We start from the raw sequence: 22,324 nt of genomic DNA on the forward strand, positions 1-22,324 counted from the left end.
ATTTATTGAATAAAAACAAATGACAATTAAAATAAATATTTGTAAGTATTCCAGTAAATTGAATTAAAGAGAAAAAATATATCTCTTTAATCAAAAACTTCATTTTTTATTCATATATTTAATTTGTTTATGTTGGCAATGATATATTTTTTTATTAGAATTATTGTTTTCTAAATAAAAATTACTATAATCATAAAAGGAAGTTAAAAAAAAGCCATGAATTGATCATTTCTATATACTTGTATGATAAAGTCTAAGAATAAAAAATATTAAAAAATTGTGATAAACATAATAAAATAGATATTATATTCTTATTGAATGTCAATGAACAATTTTTTTTAAAAAAATATGCATATTAGATTAATATATAATTAATCATAAAATAATTGTTAATATTGTTATAAAAAGCTTCAATGTTCTTAAAAACTATTGCATACTAGAATAATTATTTAAATATCATTTTAATAAATTTATTGAAAGATAATTTTATTATAAAAAAAATTAAAGGCCAATTTAAAAATAGACTGAACACTTTTGGGCTTGCAAAGATTGCAAAGATAGGTCGTGTTTGGTTAAAAAAAAAGCTCAGGCACATATGACTCTAAAATACAAAACCAATACAAGTTTTTATTTTTATTTTATTAACGTAGGTGTCCGAACCAGCTTGCGTGCACCTCGACTAATCCCACGAATCCTGAAATTAACGACCATGTAAGCCTCTAGTGGTTATCATATTAGCAATCACAGGGCTCGAACCTAAGACCACAAAGAAAACAAACATGCACATGTCTTTCTTTTAAACACATCATCTAGCTTAAACATTTTTTTAGAGATTGACTGTCGCGTCATCTTCATTTTCTAGTAAAGTTTTCAATAACATCTAGTGACTACAAAGTTGAGATAAAGTTTTTTTTATCCTAAAAACTTTTTTAAAAAATAAAATAAAATATTTTTGACTTGAAGATACCTAAAAAACATGTCAGGGGCCTATTAAAACCATTTTTTTGCAAAAAAAAAAACCCTTCAATTGATTAAAAATACCCAAAACTAAACCAAATAAAAAATATATTTCTAGACTCTCAATTTATCTTTTTTCTAAAAGATGAAGAATTCAAACCACCTCCATAAAACTCTTCCTAGCAAGACTAGCTCATTGACACCAAAATTATTTTTTTTCATAGATGGAATGTGCCTAATCGATCTTTTTCACTCTCGTCCTATTTTCTATAACTTCCTCTTTTCTCTCTTAATTTGTCAATGATTGAAACTTGAAAAAAAAATAAGAATGAGTGTAAAGTCCATAAACTTCACACTAACTAAAAAATACATAAACCGAAACTTTATGAATCAAAGTAAAGTTTTCCTTTCCTTTTCAATATTGAGCTCTTTTTTTATGTCTTTTTTTGTTATTATTCTTTTAATTTTGTTAACTATAATTTAAAATAATTATTAAACCTAGACTGACTTGATGAACTGATTTGGTGAACTGTTGACCCATAATTTGGCCAAGGTCAAGTTTTCTTTCAAACTATTTTGAAAGTTGACTTGGTTGATTTGATCAAATTTGGGTGAGACTTATTGGGGTCAACTCCAAAAAAAAAAATAGTTTTTGTCAAAAACACATTATTTTAATTTTTTTAAAATTAAAGTGATATCCTTGTGACATAAATTTGGATTGATCCTTTAATTCATGAGTTAACTCATTAAATTCACAACCCAGACTTTGAACTAGGTTAGACCTTGGATCAAATATAATAACTATAATAAAAAGAAAAATGAATAAATTAACAAAAACACTAAAGCCCATGGATATGGACAAAGTATTATAAAAATGCCTTGATTCATTATGGATTAGACCAATAAAATTATTATTTTGCCATTCTATAAAAACTAAATTGTCTATTAAGATGACATGATCTTTTTACATGGTCCATTAGTTATTATAGAATTGATGAGGGACAACTCAGTTTTTTTACATTTTTTTTAATAGTATAATTACTTAATTGCCCTAAAAAGCAAATAATTATTTAACTTGGGTCTAGAAGTTTTTTAAAACTTTCATCTTTCACGGCACAATTAAATGATTTTATTGCCTTTAAAATCAAACTTTCTTTAGCTTGCCTCTATGGGTTTGTCCGTACTTTCATATTGAATTTTTTTTTTTGTGATAATCATATGGTTTCAAAGATAATATGATATTTTAATAAATATAGGCTAGTAAGTGCAATGCACATGCCAATAAAAAAGCCATCCCGTCATGTTCAAATAGCGCATGCAGCAGCCAAAAATAGCTTTCATTTGTGTTTTTTGAATCAACACGGCGAGGTCTTTCTTCTTGGGCAGCATGTGTGGCATAATTCCTTCTTATTAAGAGTTGGTTGACTTTTTTTCTTTTTTCCTATTCTTTTTTATTTTCACACATAGTCTTTCAAAACTTCACAACAACCATTCAATTTGTTTTTTATTCGGATTTGGTCATTGTTATTTCAATTGATATTTTTTATTTGAATTAATTTATAGAATTGAGATTTATTTTCGATCCCATCCTCCTTTAATTTTTTATTTGTCAGATATGGTTCTTATTTTTTTATTGTTATTTATTTTATTTGATATCATTTTTTTTATGATTACTTCCTCCTTTGTTTTTTTATTGTTGTTTTTTTTTACTTTGGATTTTTTAAAAAATTTATATATTTTTTTTATAATTTCATTCTTCAACACTAAGTTGAGCTTTTAGATTGAGTCCAGATTTAGGATTTAACATGTTGTGAATTTGAGAGATTAACTCGAGTTTAGAAGATTCGCTTGAGTTTATTTTTTAAAAGCTCATGTATTTTTAGCTTCATCCTTTAGCATTTGATTTAATTGAAGATTAAGCTATGTTAGTTTTTTTATTTGATTTTTATAGGATTTTAAAAATGACCCAAGTTATCTCATGTCTTTTTATTTGTCATTTTTTTTTGTTAAATTTAGTTTTTTTTAAAAGAAATTTTTATTTTAAGTTAAATTAAATCAATTTCTTAAATATAAGTATGATATGCTTACTTCATGATTTTCTATTTGGTTTGTTTTTAAGGTTGTTGCTCTAGCAACATGTACATTCTCTTTCAGTGTTGTCATGTAGTCTTTTGCGTGTTAAAACTGTTTCGGTGAATTTTTGGAGTGGTGGGTTAGTGTCTATGACAGAGTAATGCTAAGTCTTTAAAGAATTTTTTTTTTCTTCTCCATCCAAGTATAATATTGACGAGTCATTTTTTTATAGTTAATTATTGATAATTTCTTGTTTGACTATTAAATTAATCGGGCCAGGTCTTATATTTTTCTTATTTTTTTAAAAAAATAATATCATTGTCCGAAGCATTATTTTTTATGTTGGAAACAATTTGGTGCAGCTCACAACTTATAATGACCCACCAATCTAAGTTTAGTTGATTCAATTTTTATCGGATTTTTTAATTTTTTTTAATTTAACATTAAATATTTAATTAATTAAAATTAAACTCTTTATTTTAGATTTCATAATGCTATGATGTTCTGTATCAAAAGTTTTTGTAGATTATCATGATTGACAAAAATTGAACCATCATATCACAATTTTAATATTGTTTTTTTTTAATTATATTACTCTTAATATTTTAAAAATACCTTTTCCAATACACATTAAATTTTTTAATTCCTATCTTTTTATAATTTAAAAAAAAACTCAGAGTAAGAATACAGTGATAGCTGTATTCAAATAAAAATTAATTAGTAAAAGCAACGCCTTTACTCCCTTTGCCATCTGCCGCCATAGAAATACACGCTGACAGTACTAGAAGAAAAAACCCCTCCTGCTCCTGCCTAGAGCGGCAGTGCCTGGTTGCTGACCTTCCATCCATCCCCTCAAAACGAAAGGAAAGCCAAAACCTAACAACATCACAAACAGTATCGATGGCCGATTTCTACACTGTCTTCATAGACACCACTCTCGACACTCACCTCGCCTTCATTGTCTCCGCTTCCGACACTGTCTCCGACCTCAAGAGTATGTTTTCCCGCTTTTTTACAAAATATAATGTAACGATTGCCAATCCTAACCACTCAATTAAAAGGATTATATCATAGAAAATTATATTTTTTGTTTGATTTACCATGCGCGACTGCTGTATTTATTTATCTTAATGGTTTTATATTCGGTTTGCCATGTTCTATGTTGTTCGACATGTTTATGATGTCTCTGTCAATCTGCAGAGAAAATACTTCATGAACACAAGCTCTGTTTTCCGACCAACGGGGACATTAAAATTCATGCTTTGAAGGTATTAACAATTTTTTTTCCTGTGTGTCTCTGTGTCATAATGCTGTTGATTAAAGTTTGTTTCTTCAAATTTCCAGGTAAAACGTCGAGGGATCTTTTACCATCTATCAGAATCCATGTTTGTAAAGAGTGCCTTTGATGGCACCGGTAAAAATTGGTTTGTTAGTGTTGATGCTTCTACTATAGAGGAGAATATTGACAACCTAGCAGCTCAGGTTGGTACCACAAACAATGGTTCAACTGACGAGGTTAACCTTCTCCCTGATAGCCATCCAAAAAGCTTGTCCAATGTTGTTGATTTATCCCTGCAGCTAGATGAGAGTAGTCGGCTTGCAAAACAGAAGGCTTCTGTTGCTGAACAGCTAGGTTTGGATTTTTCTGGAAACGAAGAATTAAATAATTCAAGCATAGTTGCATGTAAAGGTGATTGTTACCGCAAGGTTATGTCACTGGCTGATGACAGCAATGGGTCAGATCCTCCTATATTGGAGAAATATGATGAACCTGGCAAGGAAAAGGAAGTACAAGCAACACCAACTGGAAGTGTGGGAGGGGGTTCTGGGGATGGGATTGGTGATATGCAAGGCAGTGCACCATCAGATGGAGCTCTCACAACTGGATCTGGTGCGAAGAAAAAGAATAAAAGGAAGAGGAAAAGTAAGGATATTACAGATGACCTTGCTGGAAAAGAAGAGGCTTCAGTATGTCAATCTGGTGAAAATGAATCACAACAAGAGAGTGCTGCGAATAAAAGGCGTAAAATTGAGGAGGAAAACAGGGGTGATGGTTCTGTCAAGGAGAATGAAATTGTCCTTTCTGATTCTAATAAAGAGATATCCAAGCACCCTACAATCTCTCAGCACCATTTAGTAAACAATCAGAAAAATGCACACGCTGCTTTACACTGTTTATCTTCTGAAACTTTGGATGGTCTCAGTTTGCCAGCAGCCTCTCAAGGCAGTGGGAAGGGGAAAAAGAAAAAGAAATCTGTAAATCCTCTTAATCTAGAAACTGCTGTTGTTCCTTCATCCACCGATGTTACAGGAGAGACCATGGAAGTTAACCCCAAGGATTTCTGCAAAGAGCCCGATACAGTACCTGTTCCTGTCCAGGGAGTAACAATTTCTGAGTCTTGCGCTGTCTCTGTGAAGGAAAAACACACAGATCCTGTCCAAGAAGATGGGAGACCCTCTTCACAAGGTAAGTCTGTGGATTGTGCAAATTTATATGTGCTTGCATATTTTAATGTTTATTTCCTGTTTCATCCATTGGGAAAAAAAGGAGAGAGATGAAGAGACATTGCTGATATTCAAGGTGATCTTTTGTAGGGGTTGATATGAGTGACACGGATACTACCAATGCAAAAAGTAGACATGATGCCCCTGAACTAGCTGTTGCATCCACTGCCAAAAAAAGGAGTCCAAAGAATACCATCCTTGATGATAGTCAGAAACCTGCAACTGATCAGGTTGATGGTCTCGAAGAGGAAAGAGAGGCATTGCACCCCGGATCTATGCTACATGAGAAGTGCAAACCATCTGACATGAGATCTAAAGAAGCAGTTAATACTTCTGAATTGGTTGAAGCTGGTGAAACTGTATATCCTGGGACACATTCAAAGAAGAGAAAGAAATCTAAGAGGACAAGGGCTTTGTTGAGCACAACGCTAACATTAGGTACCGAAAATGTTAAAAGCTCCACAACTGCTGACGCTGCTTCAATTGAGCCTCATAAAGACGTGAATGGGGATGATTCCAATTATAAAGGTAATCAAGAGGATATCAATTTGGCTGAAAAGGAAATGGAAGAAGTATCAGAAATGGATAAAGATGTGGCTGTCACTTCTCAATTGGCTGAGGCTAGTGAAGCTATGAATCCTGGGACACCATCAAAGAAAAAAAAGAAGTCTAAAAGGACGAGGGATTTGTTAAGCAGAACACCAGGATCAGGTACAGAAAATGCAAATAGCTCTGCAGCTGCTGCCACTAGTTCAAACGACCACCATAAAGCTGCAAGTGGAGATGATTCCAAAGATAAAGTTAATCAAGAGGAAAGCAATTTGCATGCAAAGGAAGGGAAAGAAGTAGTGGAAATGGATAAAGTTGTTGTCGCTTCTGGATTGGTTGAGGCTAGTGAAACTGTGAATCCCGGGACACCATCAAAGAAAAGAAAGAAGTCCAAGAGGACAACAGATTTGTTAATCAGAACACCAGCATCAGGTACAGAACATGTTAATATCTCTGCAGCTGCTGACGCTGCTTCAACTGAGCCTCATGAAGCTGTGAATGGGAATGATTCCAATGATAAAGTTAATCAGGAGGAAATCAATCTGCTGGCAAAGGAAGGGAAAGAGGTATCGGAAGTGGATAAAGAAGTAGTGGTCACTTCTGAATTAGTTGAGGCTAGTGAAGCTGTGAACTGTGTGACACCATCAAAGAAAAGAAAGAAGTCCAAACGGACAAGGGATTTATTAAGCGGAACACCAACATCAGGTACAGAACCTAATAGTTCTGTGGCTGACACTTCTCCTACTGAGCCTCATAATTCAGTGAATGGGGATGATTCCAATGATAATGGAAATAAAGAGGAAAACAGTATGGCTACAAAGAAAGGGAAAGTGGTGTTAGAAATGGATGCAGCAAGTACTTTTCGTCTAGCTACTGATACAGAAATTGATGATGTGATTGAGAATGTAGTCAAATCTGCTGTCAATGGTTGTCCATCTAAAATTGATCATCCTGACAAAGCTGGTCATGGCATAGAAGTTTCCTGTGGAAGTGATAGGATCAACTTCAACGAGTACTTTGTGCCTAACCAAGACCATAGCAAAACTGCTGCTTCTGGTGAGGTGCTTGTTGACAAAGCAACAAAAGCAAAACAAGTTGGTGGTATGAATTCTAACAAGAAGAAAAAGAAGCTAGATGCACTTTCTCCTGTTCCATCATTTGATTTACATGGTTCATCAAGGTTAAATGTGAATGATGGAATTGGAGAAAAGCCTCCAGCTGGCGGGGTTAAAGTTTCACCATCTAGCAAGTCTGATAAGATCAGTTCCACTCCTGCAGAAGCCAGAAAATCTGGTGCTTTGGGGCTCGTTGTCACCAATACCTTTGCAAAGAACAACAAAGAACCCTCTGCTGCATCATATTCTAGCTTGGAAAGTTCTAGAAAAACAAGGGCTAGAGGGCATGGCTCAGATAAACAACACAATCAAACGAATGATAGAGAAGTTTCCCCTGCTAATGTTGAGGGTGTTGTAAATAGTTCACAACGTAAAAAGAGCTTGATAGGAAAATCGGGCACAATATTCCAGGATGATAATTATGAGCATTCTGCAGAGGAGAGAACTGACAGTTCAGATTCCAGCACTAGAACTCCTTCAGATAATTCATTGTCTTCTGACTACTCAGACGGAGAAAGCAATTCAGATTTTAACTCATCTCAAAATGGTAATCTACTAATCTTGCATGAGTTTTGTTGATTTATTGATTTGTTAGTGCCTGTCATGGTCAATTGCATCATGAGCTTTTGGCTGGTAAGTTCTGTTACAGCAGCCTTTCAGTTTAAAATTTAAACTAACAGACCCATGTTGGATAAGGACATTTGATGCAGAACAGCTTTGAGATTTCTGTCCTACAAGGGTTTTATGGTGGATTATGAATTTACTACCTTAAATTCGAGAAGAAAGGGTTTACGACTTTGTAAATTGAAATTGGAGATAGATTTAAGGGGCTTTGTTTGCTGAAACTTGAAAGTAGAGCTGCTAGTTGTAGTAGGTTTTCCAGGAGTCGCTCCTAGGAAGAGAGAGCTAGGCATTACACCCAGGGATCTTATGAGTCGCACCTAAGATAGATTTCATCACATAATCACAAAGCATATAGCCGGAACATTTATTCAAAAACTCTGATTCTTTCTTGGATAATTACACACCTTTAAATAGATTATACAGTTCCTAGTACTCCAAGTCCATCAAGGAGTTGGTCATTTAGAGTCTTTTGTAAGAAAATCCAACTTTTCCTTACCTAGGCCTACTTAGTTGAGGACTCATACGACACTAAACATAAAATAAAAGCCGAGAAATGCTGTTGTCTACGAAAAATCACACACAAAAATAAAATAATTCTGCTCCTCTCGTCTGAATTAACAACTGTTATTTTGGACAAAGGAACAACACTTGAGCATTTTGAATCAGTGGAAAAATCTAAGAAAAATTTGGAAATAAGCAGAGTCCTTTACAGGGACAGGGCAGGGTGAAGGACATTAGTGTTCTCTTTAAAGATGAATGAACGAGGCATATGAATTCTGAGGTGCCGTTTCATAAATTTATGGGTGAATTACAAAAAAAACCCTAGGTTATCATGAAATTATAAACACCATCCAAAAGTTTGAAGATGTATTAGAAACCCCCATTTGTACCTAAAATGCCCTGAATTACTCTTTTAAGAACATATAAATTTAAAAAATTAACTTAACAAGATTAAACCATGAACAGTAAAAATAATGAACATGATTAATTTTTTATTGTCAATTTTGGTTAGATTTTTTTATATATTCTTAATCTAATTGTTTCAAGTATTTAATTTAACTATTTTTGTTTTTGAAATAGTAAATAAGGTCATTTCGGGTATAAAAGGAGGCTTTTGTAATAGCTTCTTGAACATAAATGGAGTTCTTGTCAAATTTTCCAACTTTTGGTCAGTTTTTGTAATATACTAATTTCATGATATGTTGGGAGGTTTATTGTAATTCACCCAAAATTTATTTATCTTTCTTAGTCACTGAGGTTACCAAATTGACCCACCACTTTAAAAGGCGCTCCTGTTCATGTCTTTGAAAGCTGGTGGCCTCTGAGAGGTTGTTTAATAATGCTTGCCAATCTTCCTTGAGAGCTAAGATGAAAATTCAACACGAATTTAGTGATAAATTCTAGTGCTTCTAAAAATGTATTCTCAAAAGTCATTTTGTAAATTCCACCTTTGTGGATCATGCTGTATTTTTGCTGCTCCTAGAGTATCTGCTTGGTTCTTCACTCGCTGCTGATTTCCTTTGTGTTAAAAGTTTATGCTAGTTAATAGATGTCTGATCTCCACAAACACAGCATTGATGCACAGACATCTTTAAACTGATATCTGGAACTTGTCTTGTCATCCTCGTGAAATTTGCCACAGGATATTACTGCTTGAAAAGCAAGGAAGGTGGTGGAAAGAATATCAAAAAACCAGTGTAAGTATAGAAAAGTAAAACAAATTCTATCCCTGCTTGTATGTAGCTGCATATTTTTGGTATCAATCATTTGTTCTGGTGCGTTTTCCTAACTTATGGAGCAAGGGCCTATGATGAGATGCATATTTCTTTACTTTTCCATCTGAAAAGAAAACCTTCAAATTTTAAAACCCCGGGCACACTTTGCATTTTGCAACGAAGTTCAGTTCTATATTTATCTTTGTTTCCACATGCTCAGTATCTCTGAAGTTTTTTTTTTGTTCTTGTAACAGTTCAGGCCTGACCTTGGAGAAAATCCTTAGAAGTTCAAGCAGATATAAAAAGGCCAAGCTAACAGCTTCCCAGTCGCAGCTCGAGGACACTGAAAATGAGCCTGTTGATGTTGTTCCAGACAGCCAAGCAAACCCTTGATCACCCTATTGTCTTGTTTTGTCTGTATTCCTACTGGGATTTTTGTTGTTTTCTATGACTTGGCCTGCGGGAACCTCAATTTTGTTCTGAATTTTTTCTCGCTCTCCTTTCTTTTTTGGTAAAAAAGCAAGGCATTTGGCCATGTAATCTCTCTGGTCTTGTTTTCTCCCTTATGGCCGTGGAAGGACATCGAAAGAAAAAATTGAGGTCTAGATGCTTTGTTTCATTGAAATCGGGGGTTTCAACCTTCTCATTGACTCGAATGGTTTCAACTTAAGATTCGAAGATTGATAGTCTGCTGGGTTTACCATTATTCCTTTCCTTTTCGCCAAAATCTTCAAAAACTTGTTGCAAGGAGTCTTTCCTTGGATCTATTGACTGTTCAGTGGACTACATTTAAAGAAAAACAGATGCAGTCAATCTCATAAAGACTCGATGAAGCTCAGCAATAATAGAGCTTTCAAAGCCAACTTCCCCATGACAGCTGCCAGGGATTTACTTTGTGGTGCACTTGGCTAGCAGGTTTTTGGAGGGAGTTGAATGACAAATTTGTGCGAGAAAGTATAGCAGTAGACAAATTGTGTCTCTGGCAGGGGAATCATAAAGCAACCAATTAAGCATCATGCATGCATGCTCTCCTCATTTTTGCATGGCCCAGTACAAGAATCTGACTATTGGCATATATATATATCTCTTAAAACAATATGTTACTCGACGTCGACGAGAGAGTGTATTATGGTGCGAGTCTCCTTTTGTCTGGTAAAGAGTGTGACCCCAAAAAAGCTTTATACTTCACGGCATGGATGTCCCTAAGCATTTTCCTTGGTTTCACTCGACCAAATTGTTTGTGATTTGGATTCTTATGATAATAAAAATATTTTTTATTTAAAAATATATGGAAATAATATATCATAGAAATGCCTTAGAATAGGATAAAAAAAGAACATTGGAAATTCCGAAAACATATTTGATGGGCATGATGATAACACGTACGATGTCAAGTTCTACTAATCCAAACCTATAGGTAAAAATTAATGGAGCCAGTTAAGTGGGGCATGCATGAATATACAGGAACAACGATAAAAATAAATTAACAGGCAGGATTCTAGAAAAATAACAAAAAAAGATGGGCCAGCTGAAATTAAAACTTGTATAAAGAAATTAAGAAATAATGATTGATAATAATTCATTCAAAGAAAACAAATCGGGGGGGGGGGGGGGGGGGAACGAAATCATCGGGATCCTGGGATCATCTCCTGATCTTGTTTTTCGATCTTCCTAAACACCACTTCTGTATCCAACCCAAACCCATCAACTTTCCGGACATGAACAACCTTAGAATTCGTAAACAAATTAACCAACGGTTTAACACTGTACAAATCATTAGCCGAATACTTATCAGCCCTTCTAGAAAGCGCCACGTGTAAGACACATATCCCGCCAGGCTTCAACGTCCGTTCGATCTCTCCAACGAACTTGTCCGGAAACAGAGCGTGATCAAACACGTTTGAGAACTCAAAGTCAAAAGTCCCATCATCGAACGGCTGGCGATGGAAATCACCCTCTACAACGAGGGGTGGATACGGCACCAGGTCCATACCAACGGAGTCTGATACGCCGATGCGTCGTAAGGCCTCGACCTCTTGCCCTACACGGGCACCGATACACAGGGCCTTGGATTCGTTGAAGAGAAGGTTTTCTTGTTTCAAAACTTGGAAGAAGTCAGCAAAGACTTGGATTTTGCGGTCCCAATCACGGGTTGTCCATATTTTTCTAAGTTTTGGATTGAGGGTCTTGTTTAGTTGACGTTGTATGTAGGTTTTGTACGTGGTGTACCCGGGCCGGATCTTTAGGTCAGAGTTGGGGTTTCCGGGTGGTGTGTAGGTGTTGGTTTTGAAGCAGAAGAAGAAGAAAAGGAGGGGGAGGGAGAGGATGAGGGAGATAACGAAGTATACGAGCATGGGTGGTTTTGGTTTCATGTTCTGCGCATGTGTTCTCTTGTTAGCTCTGTATTCTCTCTAAAAAAAGAAAACCCTCTGTACACCTTTCTTCAATTCCTTTGCGTCTGCATGAGATAAGGAGGGAGGGAAACAAGAAGGATTGAAGCCGGAAAGGAGAGAGAGATAAAAAGAAGGGGTTTTTCTACTTTTTCTGGTGTTGTGTTTTTATACTTATTCTGGCTTGCTAGGGATATTGATGGGAGAGGCAAAGGAGGAGAGACAAATGGTGGGTTAGTGCGCATGCACGCTTGCTTCAAAGTGGTGGCTGATTATCTGCTGTAATTTTTATGTGCAATGATAACGATTATTAATTTATCGTTTATGGGGGAGTTGTTATCATCGATCATACATCTTGCTAGGGAACGGGACGATGCTTAAAGTATATATATTGCTTAATTTGAACGGCTTCTAGCCAAGTGTTAAATCCAGCGCCGTCCAGGATCTAGATTATTTAATCCATACAGAGTTTTTGTATGATTTTATTTTTTCTAAATAAAACATCATTATTTAAAAAAATAAAATTTTTCATTAATCACGGATTAATCATTTCACATGACTAAGTTATATAACCATATTAATTCTTATTCACCAATAAAATGTTGGTTTAACAGTTAAGACACTGCTATATCCTTATAAGGATGAGAATACAAGTTCGATTCCCAAAAAACCTCTTTATTAAGAGAAACAGCTACGAATCTTGAATAAAACTAGTCTTATTTTTTAAAAAGATGTAAGGATATCTGAGTAAAAACCAAGAAAAAAAGAGATCAGTCCTTACTCAGCTTAACTTAAAATTAATTTATATTAAAAATTGAGTTATCAACCAGATGAGAACGAATTTAATAGAACTATAATTATAAAAGATACAAGATTTGATCACGAAAACTTAGCCCTAGCTTTCGGCTTCTATTCAAATATAATCATTCACTGTCTTTAATTAAGCATAATAATAATGCTCAACTAGCCAGCCAGCTAACTAGCACAATTATCTATTTGATACTATTCTATGGAATATTTACGGTGACCGAGAAAGGTAGTATTTATCAATTTCTTTGGATATATCAATTAATACGTACGGGGTGTCTATTTAAAATATTCAAGAGAAATTAAATACTTGATTTCTAAATTAGCTAATTAAAAAAAAATAAAAACTCCTAGCACTTGACCCAAAAAAATTATAGCCATATTCATTAGAACCTAAGTCAAGTAAATAATCCATATTTACTTACAAATTAATAACCCCATATTAATTGCTTAATTACACTAATTTTATGGAATATTGTTTTGTGAATTCACTTTTCACAAAGATCTAATTAATACATTAAATAAGTGGATTAAGAATCTCATAAATATCTAATGGTTGATTTATTTATTTCTTAATCACGATCTCAAAAAACACTCTTCATCTTCATCGAGTGATCAAGTTGCTATATAATTAAGCCATGCTATTACGAATCATCTCAAGATCTCATCATTTTTGTATGGACATGCCTTGAGCACGAAACCTCAATATGTATGATTTCCACACTTCTGCATTTAAACCAAAAAAAGGGTTTTCAGCTGTGTGCTGACTGCAAAAGAGACATCGAATTTTTTATTACCAAGCCATGCATCTATGGTGACCATGGATCTAGCTCATCTAATAAAATCTCCCACGTTCATTTTACATGCACGAACATCTCCAAAACAAAGATTACTACAATAGTAACCATCTAAGTGGTGGCCTAGTGATAAGAATTTAAAATTAAAGGGTTTGCTCCCTCTGTGATCTCGGATTCAAGTCCTATGGTTGCTCATATGATAGCCACTGGAGGTTTACATGGTCGTTAACTTCAGGGCTCGTGGGATTAATTAGTCAAGGTGCGCGCAATCTAACTCGGACACCCACGTTAATCTAAAAAAAAAGTACTACAAATTTAAACATCTGACAGTGTTTAAGAAAAATAAAATTTTTTTTGACTTAATTCACTCAATTATTAACAAAAAAAAATATTAGTTATTTTAGCTTGCAATTTCCGAAAACAATTTTACAAATTAAAAAAATAAGGATCAAATTGAAAACTATAATACCATCAATTTGAATTGAATGATGAAATTGAAAACCACTAAAACTTTTACAAAAATACCAAGAAAAAAAACTAGAAATTCAAAGAATGAGGACCACATTATAGAATATAATATTTGGTAAATTTAGATTGAATGATGAAATTAAAAACAAACAAAACATATATAAAATGACCAAAATAAGAAATAAAAAAAATAAAGATTGAAGTTGGAATATCAACAACCAAGAAGGCTAAACTTAATTTTTGAAGGCGGAGAGAGAGAGAGAGAAAGGATAAAAAAAGAAAAGAAAGGTTTATCAACGCAAAACTAAATCATCATTGGTGACACGCAGTGTACTAACAAGAAGAAGACATGACGACACTTCCAATGACATAATGAAAGGATGTTTTGGATGAAGAAAGGCGTTGCATGACCTACACGAAGGATACAGATGCTTCCCACATGCTCCCGGGTGCGCCACATGGGCATTTATCTTTTTTTTAGTCAAATACAGAATTTTCCTTGGGCTAACTGTATAATTATATTAAAAAAAAACTATTGTGAAAAATTGAAAACACCTCTTGACCTTAAGTTTAATTTTATTTTTTACTTTAAATGTATTTTCGTTGTATTACTATGCATTTTAATTATTTATTACTTTTTATATTCAAGAAAGTACCAAATTGCCCCTCAACTTTTTATAGTTTTTTCTTATACAAATTTATTGTATGGATTTATGATTTGTACATGTTATGATTTGTTTTATATTTTGTAAAATTATATTTGTTTTTAAATTGATAAACTTATATCAAATTATATGAAAATACACATTAGACTAACAAATCCACATTCGACAAATCCTATATAATATTTAATATTTAGCTATTAATAAATATTTGATTGACAATAAAGAAAAAAAAAAGGAACCTTAGCTCTATCCATGAAAAAGATAACAAAATAAAATACAAATTAATGTACAATAATGATTCATTTTTTTATATATAAAAAAACAGATAACTATTTTGTAAGAAAAAAAAAAGTAACATATTTTGAGGACCAGATGACTAGATTATGTCTAAGTTATCCTTCCAACTAAAAAAACAATTGAATATATATATATATATATATATATATATATATATATATATATATATATATATATATATATAGTTGGCTTGATAAATCTCATTCGAATGTTGTGATATTCATTTTTTTAATTAAATAGTATAGATTTTTTATGCAACCCTTGATTGATACATTAATGCGAAGTGCAACATGAAAAGTTAATTAGTAGTATAAAAAAAGCACCAAATCCCAATTGAGAAATTAGGGTTTCTGTACATGTGCCATTATCAATGAAGCCGTTGGTGTGGAAATATTGAAATCATGATGAGTAGGAATATTAATCAAATCCTTCGTTGGCAAAACCCTTTTCTTCCATAATCTTGTTGGGTTGTTAGGAGAACGAGACGGCTTCTCTTAAAAGCAAAAGCAAACCCTTCGCAAATGGGCTACCAAACCAGCTAGTGGGGGGTTAAGGGGAGGGAAAAGGAAGAGATAGAGCATGGCCAGATTGGCTCTTGGCTCTTGGTGTCTGTCAAAACTAGATCCCTAGAAAGGGAGAGTGGAGAACGAACGGGACAAACAATAGTTTATTAATAAAAAATAAAAAGGAAAAATGAGTCAAGCACTCAAGCCCTGCCTCTTCCCTTGAAAAGAACATTAAAAAAGGAAACAAGAAAAACAAAAAAAAGAAGAAGAAGAAGCAAAGGAGCAGATCGAGGGCATTATTATTATCATTTAGACGAGGCAGACAGTATCACATATATGATAGATCAAGACTACTTCGAGAGTAATAAGCAAGATCATTCAAAAATATATTCAGTATATTGATCAGGTCCAAACTCTCAACATTAAATAATAGTAGAAAAAACAGTAATTTGAGGTAAATAAAAAAATTTAACGCTGTATAGGATTCAACTAACTCAAAACATAACTGAAGAAAAAGGGTATGGGAAGGAAATACATTTCTTGTCTCGATCACTATACCTAGTTTAAGGTTGAGGTGCGGTGCAATTTATTTATTTGTGTATAAAATTTAATTATAAAAACTAATTTTTCTTGTTTTTTCTAGCATTTTAATGGTTTCATGCACAAAACTCAACCATAACTTCTAAAACAAATACTCTCTCGGTTGACAGTGATGATAATGATATTAAGTGTCAGAAATATAAATTCTTTTTGAGCGATGAGACTTTCGAAACAATGGAAAAAAGAGAGATGTTTTTATTAAGGATGTATATAACTGGAAGTGTATTGTTTGAGATTGAAAATTGTAAAACTAAATATATCTTATTGTATTGTGTGCGTTTACAATTATATAATATAATGAAATATCACTGCATAAATTTTGAAAGATAATTCAGATATTCTATATTCTTTAATTTATGTTTTGAAAATTAAACAAACCATTTAATTATAACTTACCAAAACTTATATATATATATATATATATATATATAATTCACAATAATCTATTAAAAATAGAAAAAAAAATACTATGATCACAAGATAGCTATTGCGAAAGATTGGCGCACCAGGGTTCCAACCACAAAGCATTTGATTTTTTTCAATGGTGCATTCATTATAGTTTATTTGCTTACTTAAAAAGCATAATCATGGTATAGAATCACAGCCTTCCAATTAATCTGTTCAGAAAATATTACATTTATTCCAGAAAAATAAAAATTGTTAAAAAAAAATAACATTCTTTCTATTAAATCCGATTTGGTTTCATATTAACTTGAAATTTGGTTATTCTATCTTTTAATAAGATCAATTATTAAAAAATATTAATTTAAAATTATTATTAAATTTGATCTGATTTAATAAATTAATCTTAAACTTGATTGACCAATTAAATTAAAATATTAGGTGTTAAAAAATATTAATTTAAAGTTGACATCATTTGATTTTTTTTTATGAATTTTTTTCGTTGAGCCATGATAATATGATACAGCCTGCTCAACCCTTACCTAAAACTTACTCCGACCGTAATAATGGCATAATTGAAAAGGATAAAGCAAGAGCACAACGTGTACAGTTTTAAGCACCTTGAGCTATACTTTACACATTATAATACATACACTTGCAATAATCAGCATCGCTAATCAAGCACTTAACACTCAACCCAGCACAGAAGAATTGGAATATTAAGGAAACGGGAAAAAAAATTCAAAAGAAAAGAAAGTTCCATTAACACGAGGTGCAATTACAAGTAAATTTATGCTAATCACACCCCTAACAAAATCCCACATGTTTATATTTCTCACTGAGACCGCATCTTGTTGATTTGGTTCAAAGCCGGTTGTAGAATATTGTAGAGCACCCATAGAATAGCAGGAGCAACGACAATCAACAGAAGAGTACCCCTGTTGTCACTTGTTGCATCAGCAATCATGGCAATCTCACTAGCTGATGCGTCTGGTGTTGATATGAAACCTGATGCAGCCAATCCACCAAGTCCAAGCCCAACGATCACCCCCTTGGTCTGACGCATGCGGTTAATTTGGTTAAGTGCTGGTTGGAGGATGTTGAAAAGCACCCAAGCTATGGCTGGTATGAGTGGTAGCAAGAGCGCTATACCACGGTTGTCACCTTCTGCTATTTCAGCTATTTGTTGCGCAGCAAAAGCAGGTTCACATGAGCTCAAGGTTGTGAAGATAGCACCGGCAATAGCAGTACCGGTCAGGACAGTGTTATCTGCTGGTTTTGAGATGGTTAGGCCTTTTGGGAGGTTTTGCATGGAGAGAAGAGAGACAGGTTTTGTTGATGGCTTGGTTGGACTGATATTCTTGTTGGAGTTGATGCTCAAGCACTTAGCATTGAGTATTGCCATTGTTGCCATGGTTGCTGCCATTGATTCTTGCTAGGACTTGGTTTTTGGTGATCAAGCTGAGCAAGAAGATGAATTCCTTGGAGAGAAATGAAAGTTGCTGTGATGGGCAATAGAAATGTAAAGCCAAGTCAGGGAATTGACGTCCAATGGAATTCTGCTTTCTGGATTCTACTCTTATCCAGAGAGTGTAAAAGGTGAGATATGGACCTCACGTTGCCTACCCCACCACAATCTCTTATCGCATCCTCTGAACTGAATTCTGTGGGCAGCTAAGATCACAGATTTTCGGAGGGGAGATATTAATCCATAGCTTAAACTCTTTTATCATCATGATTTAAACTAAAGATTCGTCACAAGTCCAAGAAGATTGATATCAACAGGCTGCAAGCCTGTTTTTGGGCTCAGTGATGTTTGGAAACTTTGTTCATGAGTGATCCACAATTGGTGGTCATATGTTTTTTTTTTTTTAATCATCTTTGCTGTTGTGCTTGTCTCTGCTCACAGGAAGCCCGGGTATGAGGCCATCGAGCTGAAGCCCAGGCTAGAAAAAAAATACGAAGGTTGTATAATATCTTGCTTCGAGTATAGTTCTGTGTCAATTACGTAGCACATTCAGGGCCAAATAACCATTCAGTGGTGTATAAATTTTACACGAATTAAATTATGATATGCTTGTGAATATTAACTAATAGAAATTATAAGTTAGTGTTTCACTACTACTGTCTCGAGATAAAAGAAATAGGCAGTGAAGACAAGAGACAAAACAAAATACAAGACTGAAATATAATTGTGTTTGGTAGTGGATTACGAGACAAAATAATTGTGATTGTAGTTGTATCCTATTTGATTATGAAAGAAAAGACATAATAAAATATAAAAAAAATCTATTTTACTTTTAATATGTATTGTTATCAAATTTATATATTTAAAAAATATAATTGAATATTTTATTTTACTTTAGTTTATATTGAGTGTTTAAATTAATAATATTAATAAAACATGGATTGACTTAACGAGTTGATCCATGGCCTAAACTAGTCTGAATTTAAGAAAAAATAAAGGAAGAATTGGCTCGACCTGATCCAGTTTAAAATTAAAAATTTTAGGTCAGCCGAGGTGACTCCCCGAACCTATAACCTGATCCTTGTCTCGGGCCAACTCCCGAGTCAGGTTTTAAAACTATGATAATAATTGTTTTTATCTATATGTTGACTCGAGTCAATCCATATTGACCCTCTCGACTAGTGACCTGGGCCTTGCCTTGGTTGACCCTCGAGTCGAGTTTTAAAATTAAGTTAATAACACATTTTATTCTTACATTAACTTGGGTCAACCCGAGTTGACCCTCTTGATCCGTGACTGGGGAGGCTTTACCCTGAGTTGACCCCCCAAATAAAATTTTAAAATTATGATAATAACCATTTTTATTTTATGTTAACTTGGGTCAACTCAGGTTAATCCTCCTAACATGTGACACAGGCCTTACCACATGTCAATACTTAAGTCGGATTTTAAGACTATAATAATAATCACTTTTATTTTATGTTGACCTGGGTCAACTCAGGTCAATCCTCCTAACACGTGACTCAGGCCTTACCCTATATTGACACTCGAGTTAGGTTTTTAAAATATGATAATAACTATTTTTGTCTTTATGTTGACCCAGGTCAATGGTCAACTCCACTCGTGACTCGGGCATTGCCCTAGATCAACCTCTAAATCGGGTTTGATAATAACAATTTTTATTCTTACACTGACTTGAGTCAACCTAACCCGTGACCCAGGCCTCGACTAGTGACCTACACTTTGTCTTGGATAGACCCCTGAGTTGAGTTTTAAAGTTATTACAATAATCATTTTTATTTTTACATATCTTACTTGAACAATTTTGAAATTGATTGCTTTCTACAAAGATATTTTAGGAATAAAAAATAATAAATATTATCTCTAGAGACATGTTCTCTTTGTACATCCTATTTTGGAAGTACAAAAATTCACTCCAAAATTGTCTCAGAGACAATTTTATTTCTATGTCTTTGTTTTTGTCTCTTCAACAAACACATTGTTTTCTTCTCTTCTGTCTCAAAACAGTAACCAAACGCTACCTAAAAGACATGAGAGATTTATTATGTAAAATTACATCGTGGATCTTCTCACAAAACAACGTGGACTCACTATTCACAATTTTTTTTTGTTCCAATACTTTTTATTTTTAAAATTTTGCCCTTTCTAAACTAAAATGAGGGCCAATTTAAGTAAGATTATTAAGAGAGAATAAAATATAAATATAAATGATCAAAATGAAAAAAGTAGGTGAAAATGAGTGGTGGTTTCAAAGTTTGCAAAAAAGTTAATTTTGGTCCTTCTGCTTTTCTAATGATACATTTTTTATCCCTATAAATTTATGAAATTCACTTTTGTTAGAAAACTTTATTTTTTATTTATTTTTCATTCCCTGTATTAAAGAAAGGATAAAGAAAGTTAATGAATTATAGCTAAAGAAAGAGAAGATCGTGATTGAAAAAGAGATGTCACACTTAACATACTTGGGTTCAGCCAATGAATTATATCTAAAGAAAGAAAAGATCGTGATTGAAAAAGAGATGTCACACTTAACATACTTGGGTTCAGCCATAGGCTGAACCCAAGTATGTTAGGTCTGACATTTCACCAGATCCATGTTTTGTTGGGTTTGACTGATCGTTAAACCCAATTATTTTAAGTTTGACATGTCGCCATACCCACTTTATTATAGACTCTTCCAAGTTTTAAAACGATACATTAAAACAATTATCTTGTCAGTTGCCCCCCCAAGCCTTTAATATGTAACACATATAAAGGCTTAAAAGGCGTTTTGGGAGGCTATCAATCAGAATACCTTTTGTCCTCTTTTGAGAAGAGGCATCTAAGCTTGTGTTGATTTGAAAGGATTAACTAGGGAAGAGAAAGCAAACATCTTAGGAAGACCACTTGACGACGCACAATGAATATTTTTCAGCATTTAGCCTTTCTAGGGTTATGACGAGATGCCATTTATCCTTCATTTATTGCTGGAAAAGAAAGGTAACTTGTATATAAAAACCCTATTTCACATTAAATAGTATTTTTTTTTTTACTTCTGCTAAATTTTTACTCTGTTTCCTTACTTAAGAGGTTCAAGACACAAGAACAAGATTGTTTTATCATAGAATGCCTTTCCTTGTTTAGTTAAATCAAAGCTCTTTCCTTTTCTTTTATTGTAAGCTTATCGTTTCAGTTTTTCTTCTTTTTTTTAAGAAATTCAGAATGGCCTCTAAAAAAGGGGAGGAAGTAGTGTACCTTGCGGGTAATTTTACCTTTAGGTTATAAATTGGTTGCACTCGTTGGAGATTATCAACCATTAGGATTGTCTCACGACCTAGAACCAAAACTTCCCTACCTTTTCCATCTGAAAGGAGGGAAGACAAAAATCATCAAGAGGATTCAAGCCTCAAAAGGAAAGAACGCATGTCCAAAACTCTTACTGATAATGTTGAAAGCATGATAACTCTAACCCAAGTGGATTAGGCCAATCTCCAACGTTGAACCAAGAGATTATGCAGTCTCATTACCAAGACCTGATGATCATGTTTCAGAGGTCACTAAGAAACAGAATGGAGGCAAATTTATAATTACAACTCCTATTTGTATGTACGAATTTGGGTACTCATTTCCTTTACAAGGTTTTGTAACAGAAGTATTTGGATATTACAATTCTAATTCAACTCAACTACACCCTAATGGGTGGACCATTCTATCATCACTCAACAAGTTCCTTATAATGCTAAACAAGGAATCTACTGTCATGATTATTAGGCAGTGTCATACCTTGATCAGTAGAGTTGAAAAGGTGCCTTTCTTCCTTTGTTTTTTCAATTTTGTTAACAGGCCAAAAGGGCCTATGAAGGAGACTTTCAAATGAAATTCATCCCGATCAAAGAGCTGGAGAGGGAAATGGGTAGTGGTGAGCTACCATAGAACAATGAAGCCACAAGACCAATATAGTGTCACTTCAGGTTGTACCTATTATTGGAGAGCACTCCCATCAAGTGTAAATGACAAGCCCTTCCTTAACACCAAGAAAGAAAAGGTATGTGCTGGGCTAGATACATTGCGCATCTAGTTCGAGATCAACTGCATGGCCAAAAGATTTTATAGCACTAGGGGTAAGCTATTGCTTTGACATCTTATTTTGGTTTTAGGTGTATATTCAATTTATATCTTTTTCTTTGTGCAGGGAATTTGTTAAAGGAAGTTGGATCTACAGCTAATGGATCCTCAACTTCTTTACCCATCAATATTTCCACGTCTCCTTGCAGTCATGCTCCTTCTGTCCACGCTCATTCCTCTCTTGAAGATAGTCTCTCTAAAGATAATTAACCTTTGATATGTAGGCAAATGGTCAAAAGAATTTCTCTCATGGACATCGAA

The 22,324-nt window shown here is 33.8% G+C and overlaps 2 protein-coding genes and 1 pseudogene across 2 annotated transcripts; 1 reads left to right on the plus strand and 2 right to left on the minus strand.

Annotated features, from left to right (window-relative positions):
- The first annotated feature begins 3,759 nt into the window (after positions 1-3,759).
- Positions 3,760-8,498, plus strand: LOC133697128 (uncharacterized; annotated as a pseudogene).
- Positions 8,499-11,045: 2,547 nt separating this feature from the next.
- LOC133696778 (uncharacterized) lies at positions 11,046-12,255 on the minus strand. Its single transcript, XM_062119053.1, has one exon. It carries the CDS (start codon positions 11,908-11,910, stop codon positions 11,164-11,166), a length of 747 nt encoding a protein of 248 aa, XP_061975037.1. The 5' UTR covers positions 11,911-12,255; the 3' UTR covers positions 11,046-11,163.
- Positions 12,256-17,210: 4,955 nt separating this feature from the next.
- Positions 17,211-18,009, minus strand: LOC133697781 (photosystem II reaction center proteins PsbY, chloroplastic-like). Its single transcript, XM_062120550.1, has one exon. The coding sequence runs from the start codon at positions 17,894-17,896 to the stop codon at positions 17,306-17,308; it is 591 nt and encodes a 196-aa protein (XP_061976534.1). The 5' UTR covers positions 17,897-18,009; the 3' UTR covers positions 17,211-17,305.
- Between the last annotated feature and the right edge of the window lie 4,315 nt (positions 18,010-22,324).

This window comes from Populus nigra, chromosome 6, assembly GCF_951802175.1.
Source record: "Populus nigra chromosome 6, ddPopNigr1.1, whole genome shotgun sequence".
In the NCBI taxonomy this organism is placed as follows: Eukaryota; Viridiplantae; Streptophyta; class Magnoliopsida; order Malpighiales; family Salicaceae; genus Populus; species Populus nigra.